Source organism: Pan paniscus, chromosome 22 (assembly GCF_029289425.2).
Source record: "Pan paniscus chromosome 22, NHGRI_mPanPan1-v2.0_pri, whole genome shotgun sequence".
NCBI classification, from domain to species: domain Eukaryota; kingdom Metazoa; phylum Chordata; class Mammalia; order Primates; family Hominidae; genus Pan; species Pan paniscus.
The window spans coordinates 10,671,697-10,691,349 of NC_073271.2; the positions used below are offsets into that span (position 1 = coordinate 10,671,697).

Sequence of the window (19,653 nt, forward strand, 5' to 3'; positions counted from 1 at the left end):
TGAATGTGAGAAAATATTTATTAATCATATATCTGATATGGATTAATTAATTAATATCAGAATATTATAATGAACTTCTATCACCCAACAACAAAAACACAAACAACCCAATTAAAACTGGGCAAAGACTTAAATTGACATATCAATGAAGATATCCAAAAGTTCCAAAAGCTTATGAAAAGAAGCTCAATATCACTATCACTAATAATTGGGGAAACAGAAATCAAAAGTATAATGACATGCCACTTCCTACCTATTATGATACTTGCTAAAAACACACACACACAAAAATGGAAAATAACAACTGTTGGTGAGGATGTACAGAAATTGGAACCATTGTGCATTGCTGATGGGTTATAAAATGGTGTAGCTGCTGTGGAAAGTGGTATGGTGGCTCCTCAAAAATTGAAAATAAACTTACCATATTATCCAGCAATTCCACTTCTGTATATACACCCAACAGAATTGAAAACAGTAACTGGAAAATATATTTGTATACCCATGTTTATAGAAGCATTATTTACAATAGCTAAAAGGTGGAAGCCACACAAGTATCCATCAACAGGTGAATGGATAAACAAAACCTGGTAGATATCTAGAATGGAATATTGTTCAGCTTTGAAAAGGTGAAATTGACACATACTACAATAAGAATAACTTTGCAGACATTATGTCAAGTGAAAATAAACTGGACATAAAAGGACAAATACCATATGATTCAATTTAAATGAGATACTGAGAGCAGTCAAATTTATAGAGACAGAAAGTAGGATTGTGGTTGCCCTGGGCTGAGGGAAAAGGGGAAATGAGGAGTTATATTTAATAGATACAGAGTTGATGGGTACAGAATTTGAGTTTTGAAAGATAAAAAATTCTGGCGATGGATGATGATCATGGTTGCATGACAGTGTGCATGCAGTTAATGCCACTAACCTATAAACTTAAAAATGGCTAAAATAATTTTTTCTGTGTGTTTGACACAATTGAAAGAAAACAAAACAAAACATTCAGAATCCAATTCCTGTCATTATAGATATCTCATCCCAGATTTGCCTTACTGCTGTAAACAACCAGAACAGTGGATAAAATATATGGGAAAAAAATTTAGACACTGGACAACAAAAAACACAGAATTGTGATTGCTGAAAGGGAAGCAATGTATTTGAACCCTATAAACTCATAGCTTTCTGCTTGGAGGCCATTTCCAGACTGCTGTGTAAAAAGGGCTCAATTAATCAGAGTATAGCAGTCTTGTCAAGTTGGGGAGAAACATCAGAGTCTGGGAAGTCTGAGACAACTAGAATTTGAAAGGCAAAGTGTCAGAGAGGAAGGAGTGAGGCAGAAGAAAAGCTCTGAAATCTGCCTAGGGGTCTCTTATATCTGGATGTTGCTGGATCCATACGTTGCTGGATATGATCCTTTGCATACATGGGATAGAACCACAAAGAGCTGAAAGCTGAACAATTTTCGAGGTCACATTAGACTAGGAGAGATTGAAGTTGCAACTAGGCAAAGTAGGAAGACCTTAATAAACAGCAGGATCCCTAGAATGGTCAGACTTTAGTTTAAATGGCACTAAACCAAGTCTAGAATAAAAGAGAACTTAGAGTCATCCTCCTCTCATTCTCCAAGCTCTGCTTGCTTTCATTCAGCCTCATTATCTGGCAAAGGACAGGTTATGCATATAAAATATTTAAGGAAAATGTTAACAATCTTGGCATAGGCAAAGGACTCTAAGATACGATACACAGTAAGGATGAAACAGAAAAAAGTGATAAATTGGACTTTTACATAATAATACATATCTTCTAAAAGGACACTGTTAAGAATATGAATATGCAGACTTGTGTATCTGAAAAATACTTGTATCTAGATTAACATGTATATGTATTATAATAAGAAAATTCAATGTTTCAATCGGCAAAAGAATTAAAGACATTTTACAAAAGATGGCATAATGTCTAAGAAGCTCAAGAAATAATACTCGACATCACTAGTCATCAAAACAATGTGAATTAAAACCAAAATAATATACCACTACATACCCAGGAGAATGGCTAACATTAAAAACTGACAAAACCAATGAGGATGTAAAGCAACTGAAACCCTTGTACATTGCTGGGGGAAATGACAAAATGATACAATTATTGTTAGTTTCTTAAAATGTTACATGCACTTATATGACCCCAAAAATTAACTTGTGGATGTTAATGCATGAGAAATAAAAACATGTCCTTACCACATTTACGAGTTCGTAGCGTTTTTTTTTTTACATGACACCAAATTGTAAAAAAAAAAAAAAAAAAAAAAAAAAAACAATCAAGAAGTATATGGGTAAATAAACTGTGGCACATCTGTGTAATTTAATACTACCCAGCAATAAAAAGAAATAAACTTTTTATGCATGCAAAAACTTTGATGAATCACAAAAGCATTATGCTGAGCAAAAGACTCCAGAAACAAAAAAGTACATATTTTAAATTTTCATGTATATGAAATTCTATAAAAGAAATATTTAATCTAGCATCATAAAGAAGGTCTGGGTTATATCGAACCAGAGGTGTGGAAGGGATTAATTGCAAAAAGCTAACTAACTTTTAAGGGTGCAGGAAATGTTTTATATCTTGATTTTATGGTTGTTATATAAGTGCACATAAGAAGTATGGTGCACCTATTTTTTCAAAACTCATTAGGCCTGGTGCAGTGGCTCACATCTGTAATCCCAGAACTCTGGGAGGCCAAGGCAGGAGAATAGCTGGAGGCTAGGAGTTCAAGACAAGCCTGAGCAAGGTAGCAAGATGATGTCTTTACAAAAAAAAAGTAAAAATCTAGGTCTGGTAGTGCACACCTGTGGTCCTACCTACTCAGGAGGCTGAGGTAGGAGGATTGCTTGAACCCAGAAGATCAAGGCTGCAGTGAGCCATGGTAGCACCACTGCACTCCAGCCTGGGCAACAGAAGGAGAACCTATCTCAACAACAACAACAACAACAAATAATCAAAGTACATTTAAATGTGTGTACATTTTATTGTATTTATAGTAAACATCAATAAAATTAGTTTTAAAAAACTTATAGTAAAGGTCCAATACTTTCTCAAATAATAGAAAAAATATAAAGTTCAACAAATAATTCTTAAAACCTGGAATAACCCTAATATCAAACATAAAGATAGGACAAATACACACACACACACACACACACATACACCAGATAAATGAGATATAAGTCATTCTAACCCATACAACAATCTAATGGCAAAATTCCCAAATCACAAAAATACAGAGCATAAGAACAAAAAATTAATTTATACTATTTTAAATATAAGTTAAAGTAGAAATATAATTTATTAAAATAACATAATGCTTTTTTATTTTATGCCAATTGGAATCATCATACTAATGATAAAACACTAGGGCATATTTCCATTAAAATTAAGAAAGTATAAAAAGTGTCTGCTATCATACTATGTATTTTTTTTAATATTCTAACTTAGCATTAAGATTTGAAAAGTAGGAAGCTAAAAATCATGATAAAATGTTGCAGGTGCTGACAGACAAAATAGCCAGTATAGAGGATAATGTAACTGACTGGCTACAGCTGAAAAAATGTCAATGGGCTAAATGCCCCAATTAAAAGACACAGAGTGGCAAACTGGATAAAGTGCCAAGACCCATTTGTATGCTGTCTTCAAAAGACCCATCTCACATGCAATGACAAACATGGGCTCAAAATAAAGGGATGGAGAAGAATCTACCAAGCAAACATAAAACAGAAAAAAGATAGGGGTTGCAATCCTAGTTTCTGACAAAACAGATTTTAAACCAACAAAGATAAAAAAAGACAAAACATTACATAATGGTAAAGGGTTCCATTCAACAAGAAAATCTAACCATCCTAAATATATATGTACCCAACACAGGAGCACCCAGATTCGTAAAGCATGCTCTTTCTCAGAGACCTTCAAAGAGACTTAGAATCCCACACAATAATAATGGGAGACTTCAACAACCCACTGACAATATGAGATACATTATTGAGACAGAAAATTAATAAAGATATTCAGGATCAGAACTCAGCACTGGGTCAAATGGACCTGATAGATATCTCCACATAAAACAATAGAATACACATTTTTTTCAAGGCCACATGGCAAATAGTCTAAAATCAGACACATAATTGAAAGTAAAACACTCCTCAGCAAAGCAAAAGAAATGAAATCATAACAAAAAGTCTCTCATACCACAGTGTAATCAAATTAGAAATTAAGACTAAGAAATTCACTCAAAATGATACAATTACATGAAATAGAATAGCCTACTCCTAAGTGAATACTGGGTAAAATTAAGGTTTCAAGAAATTACTTGAAACTAATGAGAACAAAGATGCAACATACCAGAATCTTTGGGACACAGCTAAGGCAGTGATAAGAGAGAAATTGATAGCACTAAATGACCACATCAAAAAGTTAGAAAGATCTCAAGTTAACAATCTGACATCACTACTAAAAGAACTAGGGAACCAAGAACAAACAAATTACAAACTAGCAGAGACAACAAATAACCAAAATCAGAGCTGAACTGAAGGAGACTGAGAAATGAAAAACTATTCAAGAGATCAATGAATCTAGGAGGTGGTTTTCTGCAAAAAAAAATATAATAAATAGACTGCTAGCTAGACTAATAAAGAAGAAAAGGAGGAGAGTCAAATAAACAGAATCAGTAACAAGGGTTATATTACTACTTAAACCACAGAAACACAACCACCAGAGAATATTATGGACACTTCTATGCATATCAACCAGAAAATCTAGAAGAAATTGATAAATTCCTGGACAAATACATCCTCCCAAGACAGACTCCAGGAAGAATTGGAATCCCTGAACATACCAGCGATGAGCTCTGAAATTTAGGAAGTAATAAATAGCCTACCAACCAAAAAAAAAAAAAAGCCTAAGAAAAGTCTGGGACCAGATGTATTCACAGCTGAATTCTACTAGATATAAAAGAAGAGCTGGTACCATTCCTACTGAAACTATTCCAGAAAAAATGAGGAGGAGGGACTCCTCCCTAAATCATTCTATGAAGCCATCATCATCCTGATACCAAAATCTGGCAGAGATTTAACAACACCACAAAAAACTTCAGGCCAATATCATTGATGAATATCAATGCAAAAATCCTCAACAAAATACTGGCAAACTGAATCCAGTAGCACATCAAAAAGCTTATCCACCATGATCAAGTAGGCTTTATCCCTGAGATGGAAAGTTGGTTCAACATACACAAATCAATAAATGTGATTCATCACATAAACAGAACTAAAGACAAAAACCACATGATTATCTCAATAGATGCAGAAAAGGCCTTCAGTAAAATTCAACATCGCTTCATGCTAAAAACTCTCAATAAACTATGTATTGAAGGAACATGCCTCAAGATAATAAGAGCCATATATGACAAACCCATGGCCAACATCATACTAAATGTGTAAAAGCTGAAAGCATTCCCCTTGAAAACCAGCCAAGACAAGGATACCCTCTCTCACCACTCCTATTCAACATAGTATTGGTCCTGACCAGGGCAATCAGGCAAGATTTGAAAGAAATAAAAGGCATCCAAATAGGGAGAGAGGAAGATGAACTACCACTGTTTGCAGACAACATGATCCTATCTCTAGAAAACCCTATAGTCTCTGCCCAAATGCCTCTTAAATTGATAAAGAAGAACTTCAGCAAAGTCTTAGGATACAAAATCAATGTGCAAAAATCACTATTATTCCTATACACCAACAAAGTCAAGCCTAGAGCCAAATCAGGAATTAACTCTCATTCACAATTGCCACAAAAAGAATAAAATACCTAGGAATACATCTAACTAACTAGGGTAGTGAAAGGTCTCTACTAGGAGAACAACAAAACACTGCCCAGATAAATCAGAGATGACACAAAAAAAAAATCGAAAAACATACCATGCTCATGGATAGAAAGAATCAGTATCATTAAAATGACCATACTGCCCAAAGCAATTTATAGATTCAATGTGATTCCTATTAAACTACCATTGAGATTATTCACAGAATGAGAAAAAAAAACTATTTTAAAATTCACGTGGAACCAAAAAAGGGCCCAAATAGCCAAGGCAATCCTAAGTACAAAGAACAAGTCTGGAGGCATCACACTACCTGACTTCAAACTATACTACAGGGCTACAGTAACCAAAACAGCATGATCCTAGTACAAAAGCAGACACATAAACCAGTGGAACAGAGTAGAGAACCCAGACATAATGCTGCACACCTACAACTAGCTGATCTTCAACAAACCTGCCAAAAACAATGGGAAAGGATTCCCTGTTGAATAAGTGGTGCTGGGATAACTGACTAGCCATATGAAGAAGATTGAAACTGGACTCCTTCCTTACATCTTATACAAAAATTAACTGAAGAGGGATTAAAAACATAAAATGTAAAACCCAACACTACAAAAACCCTGAAAGACAACTTAGGCAATACCATTCAGAACATAGACACAGGCTAAGATTTCACGACAAAGACACCAAACGCAATTGCAACTAAAACAAAAATTAACAAGTGGGATCTAATTAAACTAAAGAGCTTCTGCACAGCAAAAGTAACTATCAACAGACTAAACAACCTACAGAATGGGAGAAAATTTTTGCAAACTATGCATCCGACAAAGGTCTAATATCCAGAATCTATAAATCTATAAGGAACTTAAACAAATTTACAAGAATAAAAACTAACAACTCCATTAAATAGTGGGCAAATGACATGAGCACATCAAGAAGCTTATCCACCATGATCAAGTGGGCTTCACCCCTGGCATGCAAGGCTGGCTCAACATACACAAATCAATAAAAGTAATCCAGCATATAAACAGAACCAACGACAAAAACCATATGATTATCTCAATAGATGTAGAAAAGGCCTTTGACAAAATTCAACAACCCTTCATGCTAAAAACTCTCAATAAATTAGGTATTGATGGGACGTATTTCAAAATAATAAGAGCTATCTATGACAAGCCCACAGCCAATATCATAGTGAGTGGGCAAAAACTGGAAGCATTCCCTTCGAAAACTGGCACAAGACAGGGATGCCCTCTCTCACCAATCCTATTCAACATAGTGTTGGAAGTTCTGGCCAGGGCAATCAGGCTGGAGAAGGAAATAAAGGGTATTCAATTAGGAAAAGAGGAAGTCAAATTGTCCCTGTTTGCAGATGACGTGATTGTATATCTAGAAAACCCCATTGTCTCAGCCCAAAATCTCCTTAAGCTGATAGGCAACTTCAGCAAAGTCTCAGGATACAAAATCAATGTGCAAAAATCACAAGCATTCTTATACACCCATAACAGACAAACAGAGAGCCAAATCATGAATGAACTCCCATTCACAATTGCTTCAAAGAGAATAAAATACCTAGGAATCCAACTTACAAGGGATGTGAAGGACCTCTTCAAGGAGAACTACAAACCACTGCTCAATGAAATAAAAGAGGATACAAACAAATGGAAGAATATTCCATGCTCATGGGTAGGAAGAATAAATATCGTGAAAATTCAATGCCATCCCCATCAAGCTACCAATGACTTTCTTCAAAGAATTCGAAAAAACTACTTTAAAGTTCATATGGAACCAAAAAAGAGCCCACATTGCCAAGTCAATCCTAAGCCAAAAGAACAAAGCTGGAGGCATCATGCTACCTGACTTCAAACTATACTACAAGGCTACAGTAACCAAAACAGCATGGTACTGGTACCAAAACAGAGATATAGATCAATGGAACAGAACAGAGCCCTCAGAAATACTGCCGCATATCTACAACCATCTGATCTTTGACAAACCTGAGAAAAACAAGCAATGGGGAAAGGATTCCCTATTTAATAAATGGTGCTGGGAAAACTGGCTAGCCATATGTAGAAAGCTGAAACTGGATCCCTTCCTCACCCCTTATACAAAAATTAATTCAAGATGGATTAAAGACTTAAATGTTAGACCTAAAACTATAAAAACCCTAGAAGAAAACCTAGGCCATACCATTCAGGACATAGGCATGGGCAAGGACCTCATGTCTAAAACACCAAAAGCAATGGCAACAAAAGCCAAAATTGACAAATGGGATATAATTAAACTAAAGAGCTTCTGCACAGCAAAAAAAAAACTACCATCAGAGTGGACAGGCAACCTACAGAATGGGAGAAAATTTTTGCAATCTACCCATCTGACAAAGGGCTAATATCCAGAATCTACAATGAACTCAAACAAATTTACAAGAAAAAAACGAACAACCCCATCAAAAAGTGGGCGAAGGATATGAACAGACACTTCTCAAAAGAAGACATTTATGCAGCCAAAAGACACATGAAAAAATGCTCGTCATCACTGGCCATCAGAGAAATGCAAATCAAAACCACAATGAGATACTATCTCACACCAGCTAGAATGGTGATCATTAAAAAGTCAGGAAACAACAGGTGCTGGAGAGGATGTGGAGAAATAGGAACACTTTTACACTGTTGGTGGGACTGTAAACTAATTCAACCATTGTGGAAGTCAGTGTGGCGATTCCTCAGGGATCTAGAACTAGAAATACCATTTGACCCAGCAATCTCATTACTGGGTATATACCCAAAGGATTATAAATCATGCTGCTATAAAGACACATACACACGTATGTTTATTGCAGCACTATTCACAATAGCAAAGACTTGGAACCAACCCAAATGTCCATCAATGATAGACTGGATTAAGAAAATGTGGCACATATACACCATGGAATACTATGCAGCCATAAAAAAGGATGAGTTCATGTCCTTTGTAGGGACATGGATGAAGCTGGAAACCATCATTCACAGCAAACTATCGCAAGGACAAAAAACCAAACACCGCATGTTCTCACTCACAGGTGGGAATTGAACAATGAGAACACATGGACACAGGAAGGGGAACATCACACACTGGGGCCTGTTGTGGGGTGTGGGTAGTGGGGAGGGATAGCATTAGGAGATATACCTAATGCTAAATGATGAGTTAATGGGTGCAGCACACCAACATGGCACATGTATACATATGTAACTAACCTGCACGTTGTGCACATGTACCCTAAAACTTAAAATATAATAAAAAAAGAAAGAAAGAAAGAAAATGTGGTACATATACACCATGGAAGACTATGCAGCCTTAAAAATGAATGAGATTATAGCCTTCACAGGGACACGAATGGAGCTAAAGGCCATTATCCTTAGCAAATTAACACAGAAACAGAAAACCAAATGCCACATGTTCTCACTTCTAAGTGAGAGCTAAATGCTGAAATCACATGGACACATGGGGCAGAACAACACACACTGGGCCCTGTTTGTGGGGGTTATGGGGAGCAAGAGCATCAGGAAGAATAGCTAATGGATGCTAGGCTTAATATGTGTACTGGTATAAATAAATGTAGTGGTATTTAATTCAAAAATTTTCAGTTATATGATATAATCAATTCCTATTTTTTGAAGGATGAGTGGGTTTAAGCCGGTTTAAACTAGGTTCCTATGATTTGCAAATTAGTCTTTTTTTTAAAAAAGAGGTAGAAGGGTTTGGGAGGAGAGAGAGAAAAGAAGGAAAAGAAAACAGAAAGAAGAGGAAAAGAGAAAAGAGGAAAAAATGAAAAAAGAAATTTTTAAAAATACAGTACTGAAATACACCATGATTGAATATAAGCATTAATATCATGAAGTAAATTCTGCTCAAATTAATTTATATGTGCAGTGCAATTCTAAAATAATGTCTCAATACGATAACTAAGGAGAGGCAGAAAGTGTATAAGAAAAATAAATGACATTTTGAAGATAATAGGACCATGATTAAAATTATGTTCACATAATAAACCAATTAAAAAGAGGCCTGTGAAACAGAACCAAAAATAGATAGACAGTTTAATGAAATAGAATGGGGACACCCATAAATATACCATTTTAACTATAATAATTATGGCAATTAAAAGCAGTCAAAGGTGATGGATTTTTAAATAAACAATGCTAGGATAATTATTTGATTCTAGTTATATTAAAGTATTCCACGTAAAAGTAAAATTATATGAACTAGAAGAATGATACAGTTAATATATATATGATCTCAGATTGAAGAATAATTTTTCAGCATAAAAACAAAGGAAGAAACCAGGAAGCCAATAGATTTCATGGCACATACATTTAAAACATCTGTACATAAAGAAACACTATAAACTAGACAAAAGACAAAAAATGAACTACGGAAGTGTTTTCAATATAAGGTAGGAAAGGAACTAATATATATATACAAAACCATAAATGAGAAAAAAGAAAAAGAATACTATAGTTGAACACCAGGTGAGGGATATAAACAGATATTTTCTAAAAATATTCAAAGAGCTCATAAATGTATTAAACATATGCTTAGTCTCCTTAAAAAATCAATAAATTTTAATTAAAATAAAATTACCATATCATTTTTACCTTTATACTCATTGACTACTAACATCAATGTATATTGCAATATTTCAATACAGAATATTTAGGATTCAATTAAATACATGGAAATTAGAGGCTGGAAAAATAAATTATCGTGTATTTCTAAGATGGGGACTATGCAGCATTTAAGAAATTATGTTTCTGAAAACTAAGGATAACATCAGAAAGCACGTATTATGTAAAATGAAATACAATAAGATAATAAAAACCATACACATGAGCCATATGAATATATATTTCTGTATATATAGCCCATATTTATATAGTACTCATTTTATCCATGATATAGCATATATATAATACACTGTAAACACATGTATATATTTGTGCACATACCTTCCCCCACACATACACATCTTTATTGGGTAAGATATTAGCCAACACAAATGTAGTTTGCAGTGATGCTGATTAAATTGTGTTCTCAGTTCATCTGTATTTCTCTGTGTGATTTCTATTGTCTGTATTTTAATATTTTTAGTTTTCTATATCTAAAATATTCATTTCTTAGTTTAATGAGAAAAAATAGATTTAATAGACTTCAGTTAATTAAGAATAAAAATTGCCAAAATGAATGGTATCAGCAAAAACCGAATATATCTAAAACAGAAAGATTAGTATTAATTTTTGTACCTGTTTGAAAAATTAACAAATTGAGGATCTGAGAAATAGACTAAGTAACTCTATTGTGATTCAAAATTCACTAGCAGGTACATAATATAAGATTTTATTTCCAAAGATGTAGGAAGATAATGACTCTAGCAGTAATCTCAACAGAGAGGTAAGCTGAGAAATAATACTGAAAATCTTATTAGGTTTCAAATTATAGAAGCAGCAAAAATGTTAAAAATACCAAAGACACATGGGGAAGTTATAAATAATCATTGTAGGTTGTCCAGCATTCTCTCTGAAACATATTTCCATTACAGTTACAATGCCTTCGAAATTGAGAGCAAGGAGATTAAAACAGACAGTCCAGAGGCAGGCATAGTGCCCTGGACGTGAGCAGCTGAGACTCAAGTACCTCTAGCCTCTCTCAAACATCTCTTGTGACTCTGAGCAAGTTATTTTACCTCTCATCTCTGAGTCTCAGTTTCCTCATGTTTAAATGGAAGGAGTTGAAAGAAATGGTCTCCTGTTACTGTAACATTCTTTGATTTCAAATGCTTTTTCATGCTAGGCAAGCTGCTGAGATAAGTTCATCTTGCAATTTTCAGTGTTTTCATTATTGATTTTATGGTGTATAAAGATAACTTAGTTTGTAATCAAAATGAACAAAAAAACCACTAGCTTTGCTGACTCAAGAACAGAGAGCCTTAAAACTTAGCCATAAAAAGCTACAATCCTCACACATCTTAGAAAGATTTAACCCTTTTTTTCTGATAATCTAAACCCCCATTCTCATCCCAAAAATCCTACATGAAAACCTCCTTCATTCTCTTTCCTCACATCTGGAAAAAAAATGGATTTGTTAATAATGACAATATTAACCACATGATAATAGTTTATATTCAGCTATCACTTCATGGCAAGCCCAGTGTTGTTTTATATTTCCTCTTCTTTTCTTCATTTTATATATGAAGAAAGTGAAGTTAAAAGAGATTACATGATCTCAGGCACACAACTAGAAGCCACAGGACATTTCTGGGTGAGAACTGAAAAGCATGAGCACTATATTTTTGGCACAAGTTATTATGTAAACATTTGAGCAACATAAATAAGACCCTATCAGAAGTTCACTAGCTCTTTGTTTATTCATGTATAATAAGAAGGAAGACCCTTTTGGGCCAGCAGAATTCCAAGTACGAAACAATTGACCCACTTTATGCTACGAAGACAGTGGCTTCTATGGCCACAGAGCCAGTTAAGACACAACACTGTAGGTAAAATGTTAAAATCCCTGAATGCTAGTGGCAGAAAGCAAAATAAAAGGCAAATATAGCTTTAATTATGTAGTTGTGAAGCAATCAAAACACACATTTAGAAAGAATACAAAATTATAGCTAGATAGGAGAAATAAGTTCTAGTGTTCTACATCACCGTAGAATGACTATAGTTAACAATAATACATAGTTTCAAATAGCTAGGAGGATATTGAGTGCTCCCAACATAAAGAAATGGTAACTGTTTGAGATATCAATACACTAATTACTTTGATATGATCACTATGCATTATATCTATCAAAATATTACTATGTACTCTAGAAATAATAGGCACAACTATGTCAATTAATTTTTTAATGAAAAAACAAGATAGTCAGCAACTCATTTATGCAAATGTTAGGAAAGCTGCTGAAAATGAATCACACAAGCAAAATAAAGTAGGTGTCTAACAAGTCTTTATACCAGGAATTCCCAAGAATGATCTTAAAAATGGATGTAAAAAAAAATGACTGGGTACATCAGAATTTTCAGAATGTAATTTCCTGGGGCCAACCCCAGAGATTCTGATTTGGTAGATACATCTGCATTTTTTTAAGTGGGTAACCCAGAGAATTCTCATATGGTAGTTCATGAACCACACACGGAGAAGTCTTACATCTGGAAATTATCTAAAAGAATTAAAGAGAAAATGAACACGGAAAAAAACACAGTGGATTATTCTAACCTAATTTATATTGCTTTCTACGTGACCAAATCAACATTTATGTTACCTTCTTTGAGCTTCACAATAGAGTGAGATAGTATTACAGCTATTAACTGCATGTAGAGGGTTAAGTGACTTGGCACAAGATGACATGCCACCAGGACATGAATCTGGGTCTTTTAGTTCCAAATTTCATTTTCTTTCACATGATCCTTGTTTAAAGAGATTTTGGTACAATAAATTAAAATTCCTTGAGGGCATCTGATTTTAGTAAGTCAAGAAAAATTAATCGTGGATCATATCAGAAAAATACTGACACAATTTAGAGAAAAATAATGATTTTGTTGAGGCACTTAGCTCAGAATCCCATGGGTTCTGGAAAGATTACTGCCCTACAAACAGGCTTCTAAGGTTCTGTAACTTCCTATACCCTTATTACTCCAAGGTGGTCTGTGTACCCATAGGCATCACCTGAGAGCTTAGTAGAATTGCTAATCTTGGGCTTCACCTCCAGCCTATGGATAAGAATTCGCATTTTTATCACATACTACAAGTTCTGTGACTTTACAAAAATAACTTCATTTTATTCTGTTTTTCACTTTCCTCAACTGTGAAATGAGAAAGCTGAATTAATCTACCTTTAATATCTCTTCCAAAGCACACAGGAGTGGGAAACTATGTCCTGTGGTCAAGTCTGGTTGGCAAGCTAAGAATGTTTTTTACATGTTTAAATGGTTGGGAAAAAATCAAAATTATAATATTTGGTGACATGAAAGTTACAACAAATTCAAATGTGAGTTTCCATAAATAAAGTTGTATTCGTGCACATGCACATTTACTTGTTTATGCATTATCTACTGCTGTTTTCTTGCTTTGGTAACAAAGCTGAGTAGGTGCAAAAGAGACTGTTTGGCCCACAAAACCTAAAATATTTACTATCTGGTCGTTTACAAAAATATTTCCTGGCTGGCTCAGTGGCTCATGCCTGTAATCCCAGCACTTTGGGAGGCTGAGAAGGGCAGATCACTTGAGCCCAAGAGTTGGAGACCAGCCTGGGTAACATAGTGAAACGCTGTCTCTCCAAAAATTACAAAATTAGCCAGGCGTGGTGGTGTGTGCCTGCAGCCCCAGCTACCCTGCAGGCTGAAGCCAGAGGATTGCTTGAACCTAGGAGGTCGAGGCTGTAGTGAGCCATGAACTTCACACTATACTCCAGCCTGGGTGACAGAATGAGACCCTGTCCAAAGAAAAAAAGAATTTCTGACCCTTGCAATATAATAATAGCAACAACAAAAATTTCAATGTAAATGGTTACAATAAGTTGGCAACTGTACTAAGAATAAATATGCATATATGCATATAATTTGAATATATAGATACATAGATATACTGTATATTTGTATAAAGTTTTTTGATCTATCTCTCCTCTCCCATTTTATTCTACTTACAATTTTTAAAAACACCTGACTAAACTGCTTTTCGGAATGTCGTTTCTTTATTAAAGGCACATGTAATCAATGATTTTCATGTTGACAACCATGAAACATGCCCTCCTTGAAGTATATATCAGAATCTCTAGTGGAGAAGAAAGGAGCATGTGTAATAAATAAAACACACTTGTATGAAATAAACTACTGGAAATCAACAAAATTTTTTAATCAAGTAGAGATTCAAGGAAAATGAGAGAATGCATAGAGTCTACATGGGTTAAAAATGAATTTGAGGATCAGTAAAATTTGTAATTCACTTATTTTCTATTTACTACTGTTAATATCTAAAAGTTCTACTATTGTATTTGAATCATCATTACACAAGAATTAGCAGACAGAAACATACAAAGCAATTATGTTTGAATTTTTCCAACTGAAAATTGAGGCAACTGACTAAATAAATACTAATCAAAACAATAATATCAGAAAGTCTGTCAAATAAGTTTTTAATGTAAACTATGATATTAAAATGATTATAACTGTATTAAAAATGACACATAAGATTAGGGGCCTAGACTTCAAATTTCTCTGGCTTTCAACTGAAGGTGCCACTATTATACGTTACAATAACATAAAATCCCTATCAAGAAACTTAAGAGTAATAATATAAATTATAAACTGCATATCAGTATCATTTAGATTCTATATTCAAATATAAAATTCAAACATTTCCAGAATTTATGGTCATCTCAAATAGCCAATTGAAAACATAAGAAATAATGTTAATTTCTAGTTAATTTTAAAGTTATTCAAGTACGCATTAACAAATTTCAAATAAATTTAAAACATAAAGGAAATAATCTGCTCTCATAAAACCCCTACAGAAAACTATCATCTTGAATTTTAAATTTGCCACTGTTATTACCGTAAAGTAGAACTAATTGTTCTACTTATAAGTTGAACAAGTAATTCTACTTTCTCATAAAGTAGAAAATGATACTCTTAATTTTGATAAACTTTATTACTGTACACCAATAAACCAGAATAAAGTTCTACCTTATTACCATAAACCAGCTTTGTTTTTCGTCATACTGAATGAGAGCAAAAGTTGTAGTATATGGTTATTTTGTTTGTTTTGCAATCGATACTTTATCCAAGTAAGAATTTTCTTCAAAAGTAGAGCTAGTTAAACAAATAAAATTGAAACAAGATATTTAAGGCATAATTTTAAATACCAAATGAATTTCTCCATTACTGAATTTTTTTCTCTTGAGTATTTCTATTTATTCTCTAGTTACATCTTTTTTTAAAAAAAGGTTTTCTAGTTACTAATTATCTAGCAAGTAAATAAAATGCAAAATGTCAACTTATTAAACAAACATGCACACACACACGTACACACACAGAAGTTTTCTTAATAGTAATGTTTGTTATAATTAGTACCAATAATCTAACATATTTTTATCCCATTATATCATAACATTCTTTATCCCAGAATACAGACCACACTATTTTATATGCAATTTTTAAAGATAAATCAAATTATTAATTAATATCTTACCAGATCTCACCCAGCACATCAAACAAAGAAAAATGTATACTCTCATTTGGAATCTGAGAAAAGCAAAAACAGCACTCAATTCACCAAAAAGGAAATTCCGTAACTCATTGAGGTTTCTCTTTGGTAGGATCATCACAGGCTGGCAGGTTCTTCTGTAAAAGTTCACTGATTTTTGCTCCTCCCTCTTGGTTGAAAAGGTGAGGTAGTTTGTTTTCTCCCACTTTAGCTTGTGGTTGTGGGAAGGATTTTTAAGTCACAGGCTCTGTAATAAGTCACAAACAAACCTTCAGCTACACAAGTTGAATTTAAGGGAATGATAAATCTAATTACATCTTTCTGTATTCCTTTTAACCTCAGGATTTCAGAAGCGGTCAGGAAAAATATGCAAATGTGATGTTAGAAAATGCTAGAAATGGAAAGAGTCAGAAAAAGTTGTGGTTTATATTCACTTTGACTACAAACTAAGATATATTTATATACCATAAATCAATAATGAAAGCCATATCCATCAAGCTCTTTCAAGTATAAAAGATGAGCTTTTCATATTTATGTTATTTTACATCCCCAAAGCAGGGGCTATTTTAACATTCAAAATTTTGGCTCATCACTTGAGGCTAAAAGGTGAAAATTATAAAAAAAAAAAGTCTTTAATATGATGACCATTTTAAAATTAGCATATATTTTCTTTTTACATGTTTACTTAATTACCTTCTTTTCTTACCAGCAATGGACTTTAGTAAGCAAGAAAAATTGGGAGTTGTTCTAAGTACATAAATTGAAAGTTTAAAAATTAAATTCATTTTTTAAAAAATCAAGTTTCTCTAAAGTTCCAAAAATACAGTAAGAACAGAAGTGTTGTTTGTATGTTATAAATCTGCAGAAACTAATCTGAGGTCTGGGGAAGTATTTGAGAAAATTCACAAACAAAATGAAGTATTAGTTCAAAAAAATCACAAACATTTAACTGCTGAGGTAGTTCCATCATTATTTTGAACTGTCTGATCTCTGGGTGTTTTACATGAGATTTCCATTTTTTAAAAAATACCACCACTACAATTTGTTTGAAGACCAAAAATAATCTAGGTCCTTCCACAGCACTTAGCTGTAAGAACTGCACCTAACAAAGATATAAATAAGCCACATCATTTCAGAATATGGGAAGAAAGATAATGTGTCATACATCCTAGAACAAATTTTTCCTAACAAATTTTACTTAATAAATTAAAATACAAATCTTTCCTCCTTCACTTATAATTTCCTTTTTTCTTTGTGCTTTCAATGTGGCATTATAATATGACTCTTGCACATTTACTTTCATCTTTACGAGTTCATACTGAAAAATACTGGCATATCAGGCAGCATAATATAGTTTCAAAATTAAAAATCATGCTTCTTCATTATTGTGTATTTTGCCTACTGCCAATATGAGAAAGATGAGGTTATTAATGTTCATTGCATTAAATAGGAAAATATTGGGGGATGACAAAGTTACAAAATGCCAATAGTTTAGTAAGACAATCTATTTGAGCACTTGTTTAGTCCTCCTTGGATATAAAAAATGATTGTAAGTAGCTTACATACACACTTACAATGTAAACATTAACTCAAAGGGGATGTTCATGATGATGATGTGACGATGATGATGAAGATTTAAAATTTATTGAGCCCTATGTACCAGGCGTTCTTCAAGCACTTTACAAGTGAGTTAATTAGTGTTTATTGAGATGGAAAATCATTGTTTATCACAATATATTTTGTCACAACCTTTTATTAATTTGTCAATGTGTCAAAATGTTTAACAATCTTACCCTTTGACTCAGCAATTAAGCAACAAAGATACTTCCTACAGAAATCCAAGACACTTTCCTACAGACACATCCAAGGTCCTTTTATGTGGCAAATGGCCCACATGTGCACAAATATATGAGCAAAGACATTCATCTCACCATTCCAATAACAGTCAAAAAATGAAAGCAATATAAAATCTAACAATGAGAGATTAGTCTAATTAGGTATCTACTGTGGATTAAAACTAATGATACAGATCGATCAGTATTTATTGGTGTAAAAGGCCTTCATTACACCTTTTTCATTACGAAAAGTTTTAGAGGGCAGAGGGCAAGCTAAAAAACAGTATTATATAGCATGGTTTATTTTCCTAAAGTGTGATATATATAAATATATATATATATTTTCCTAAAGTGTGATATATATATATATATATATATATATATATTTCAAAGTCTGGAAGGTTTTCCTCCAAAATAGTTATCTCTGCATGATAACTTTGTCAGTAATTTTTACTTTATTTCCTTAAATTTTAACAATATTTATTTATAATAAACATCTAATACACGTAAAACAATTGAAAAACTGTATTTACTTGACAAAAATATGGTTCAGAAAAAATCAGAATAAAGACAAAATAAGTGTTTAAAAAAGTGAAGACAAAAATGAGTTCAATTTAAAAAAGCATCCAATAAAATCCCTTAATAGTAGTTGGCCAACTTCCTTTCCTTCCTTCCTTCCTTCCTTCCTTCCTTGTTTCAGTTGTTCATTCATTTATGCAACTTTTATTAAGTACCTATTGATTTCCAGGCACAGACTTTGTTGTTGGGGATACAAAGTAAAGACATTCATTTATTTAATCTTTATTCTTTCAATAGCTATTTATTATACACCTACAGGTGTGTCAAAGATTGTCTTAGGTACTGAAATATATTTACTCTATACTAGTTCCCGGTGAGAAGGACTTGACAGAAGTGTACCTAGGGAACTATGGAAGCACGCAAGTGGAGTGGCCAGCTAATTTGGAAGGCAGAGTTCAGAGAAGCATTGCAGGACATGTTGCCTGGGCTTAACTACAAAAGAGAGTAAGAGTTGGCTGCACAGGGCCGGGCACAGTGGCTCACGCCTATAATCCCAGTACTTTGAGAGGCCAAAGCGGGTAGATCACCTGAGGTCAGGAGTTTGAGACCATCCTGGCCAACATGGTGAAACCCTGTCTCTACTAAAAGTACAAAAATTAGCCGGGCATGGTGGCACACACCTGTAATTCCAGCTACTCGGAGGCTGAGGCAGGAGAATTGCTTGAATCTGGGAGGCGGAGGTTGCAGTGAGCCGAGATTGAGCCATTGCACTCCAGCCTGGGCGACAAGAACAAAACTCCATCTCAAAAAAAAAAAAAGTTGGCTGGGCAAAAGAAGATAAAGAAATGAGCTCTAATTATACATATATGGACATACAGAGGTATACATGTATATATACATATATTTTCACTTATTATATGTTCATTCAGCTAGGGACATCAGACATCCTGATATAAATGAAGAAAGGCTAGCTCTTTATAGAGTGTTACATGTATTTAACCCATTAAAACCTGATATATGACTAATGGTACAGTAAATACTGAAAGTGAAGTGAATTATTTTTAACCTACTGCTAGATTTATTACCATGCATGCATTCAATATGAGTTAAGAAACAACATGCTTACATTAGAAAAATGATACATTGAGATCATATTCTGAAAAAATTGCTAACTACAGAAGCTGACTTTCAG

The 19,653-nt window shown here is 33.7% G+C and overlaps 1 protein-coding gene across 11 annotated transcripts in view; it reads right to left on the bottom strand.

Annotated features, from left to right (window-relative positions):
• Positions 1–19,653, bottom strand: part of LIPI (lipase I) — a 112,268-nt gene that overhangs the window by 90,838 nt on the left and 1,777 nt on the right. For 8 of the 11 annotated variants that reach the window (XM_055105345.2, XM_003819184.6, XM_055105352.2 and 5 more), the window contains one exon: positions 16,093–16,354. In XM_055105345.2, coding sequence (XP_054961320.1) covers positions 16,093–16,225 — 133 coding nt within the window. In that variant the 5' untranslated portion in view covers positions 16,226–16,354. Of the gene's footprint in view, positions 1–16,092; positions 16,355–19,141; positions 19,285–19,653 lie in introns of those variants that run through there. The other 3 variants (XM_055105346.2, XM_055105347.2, XM_055105344.2) reach the window with 2 other exon arrangements.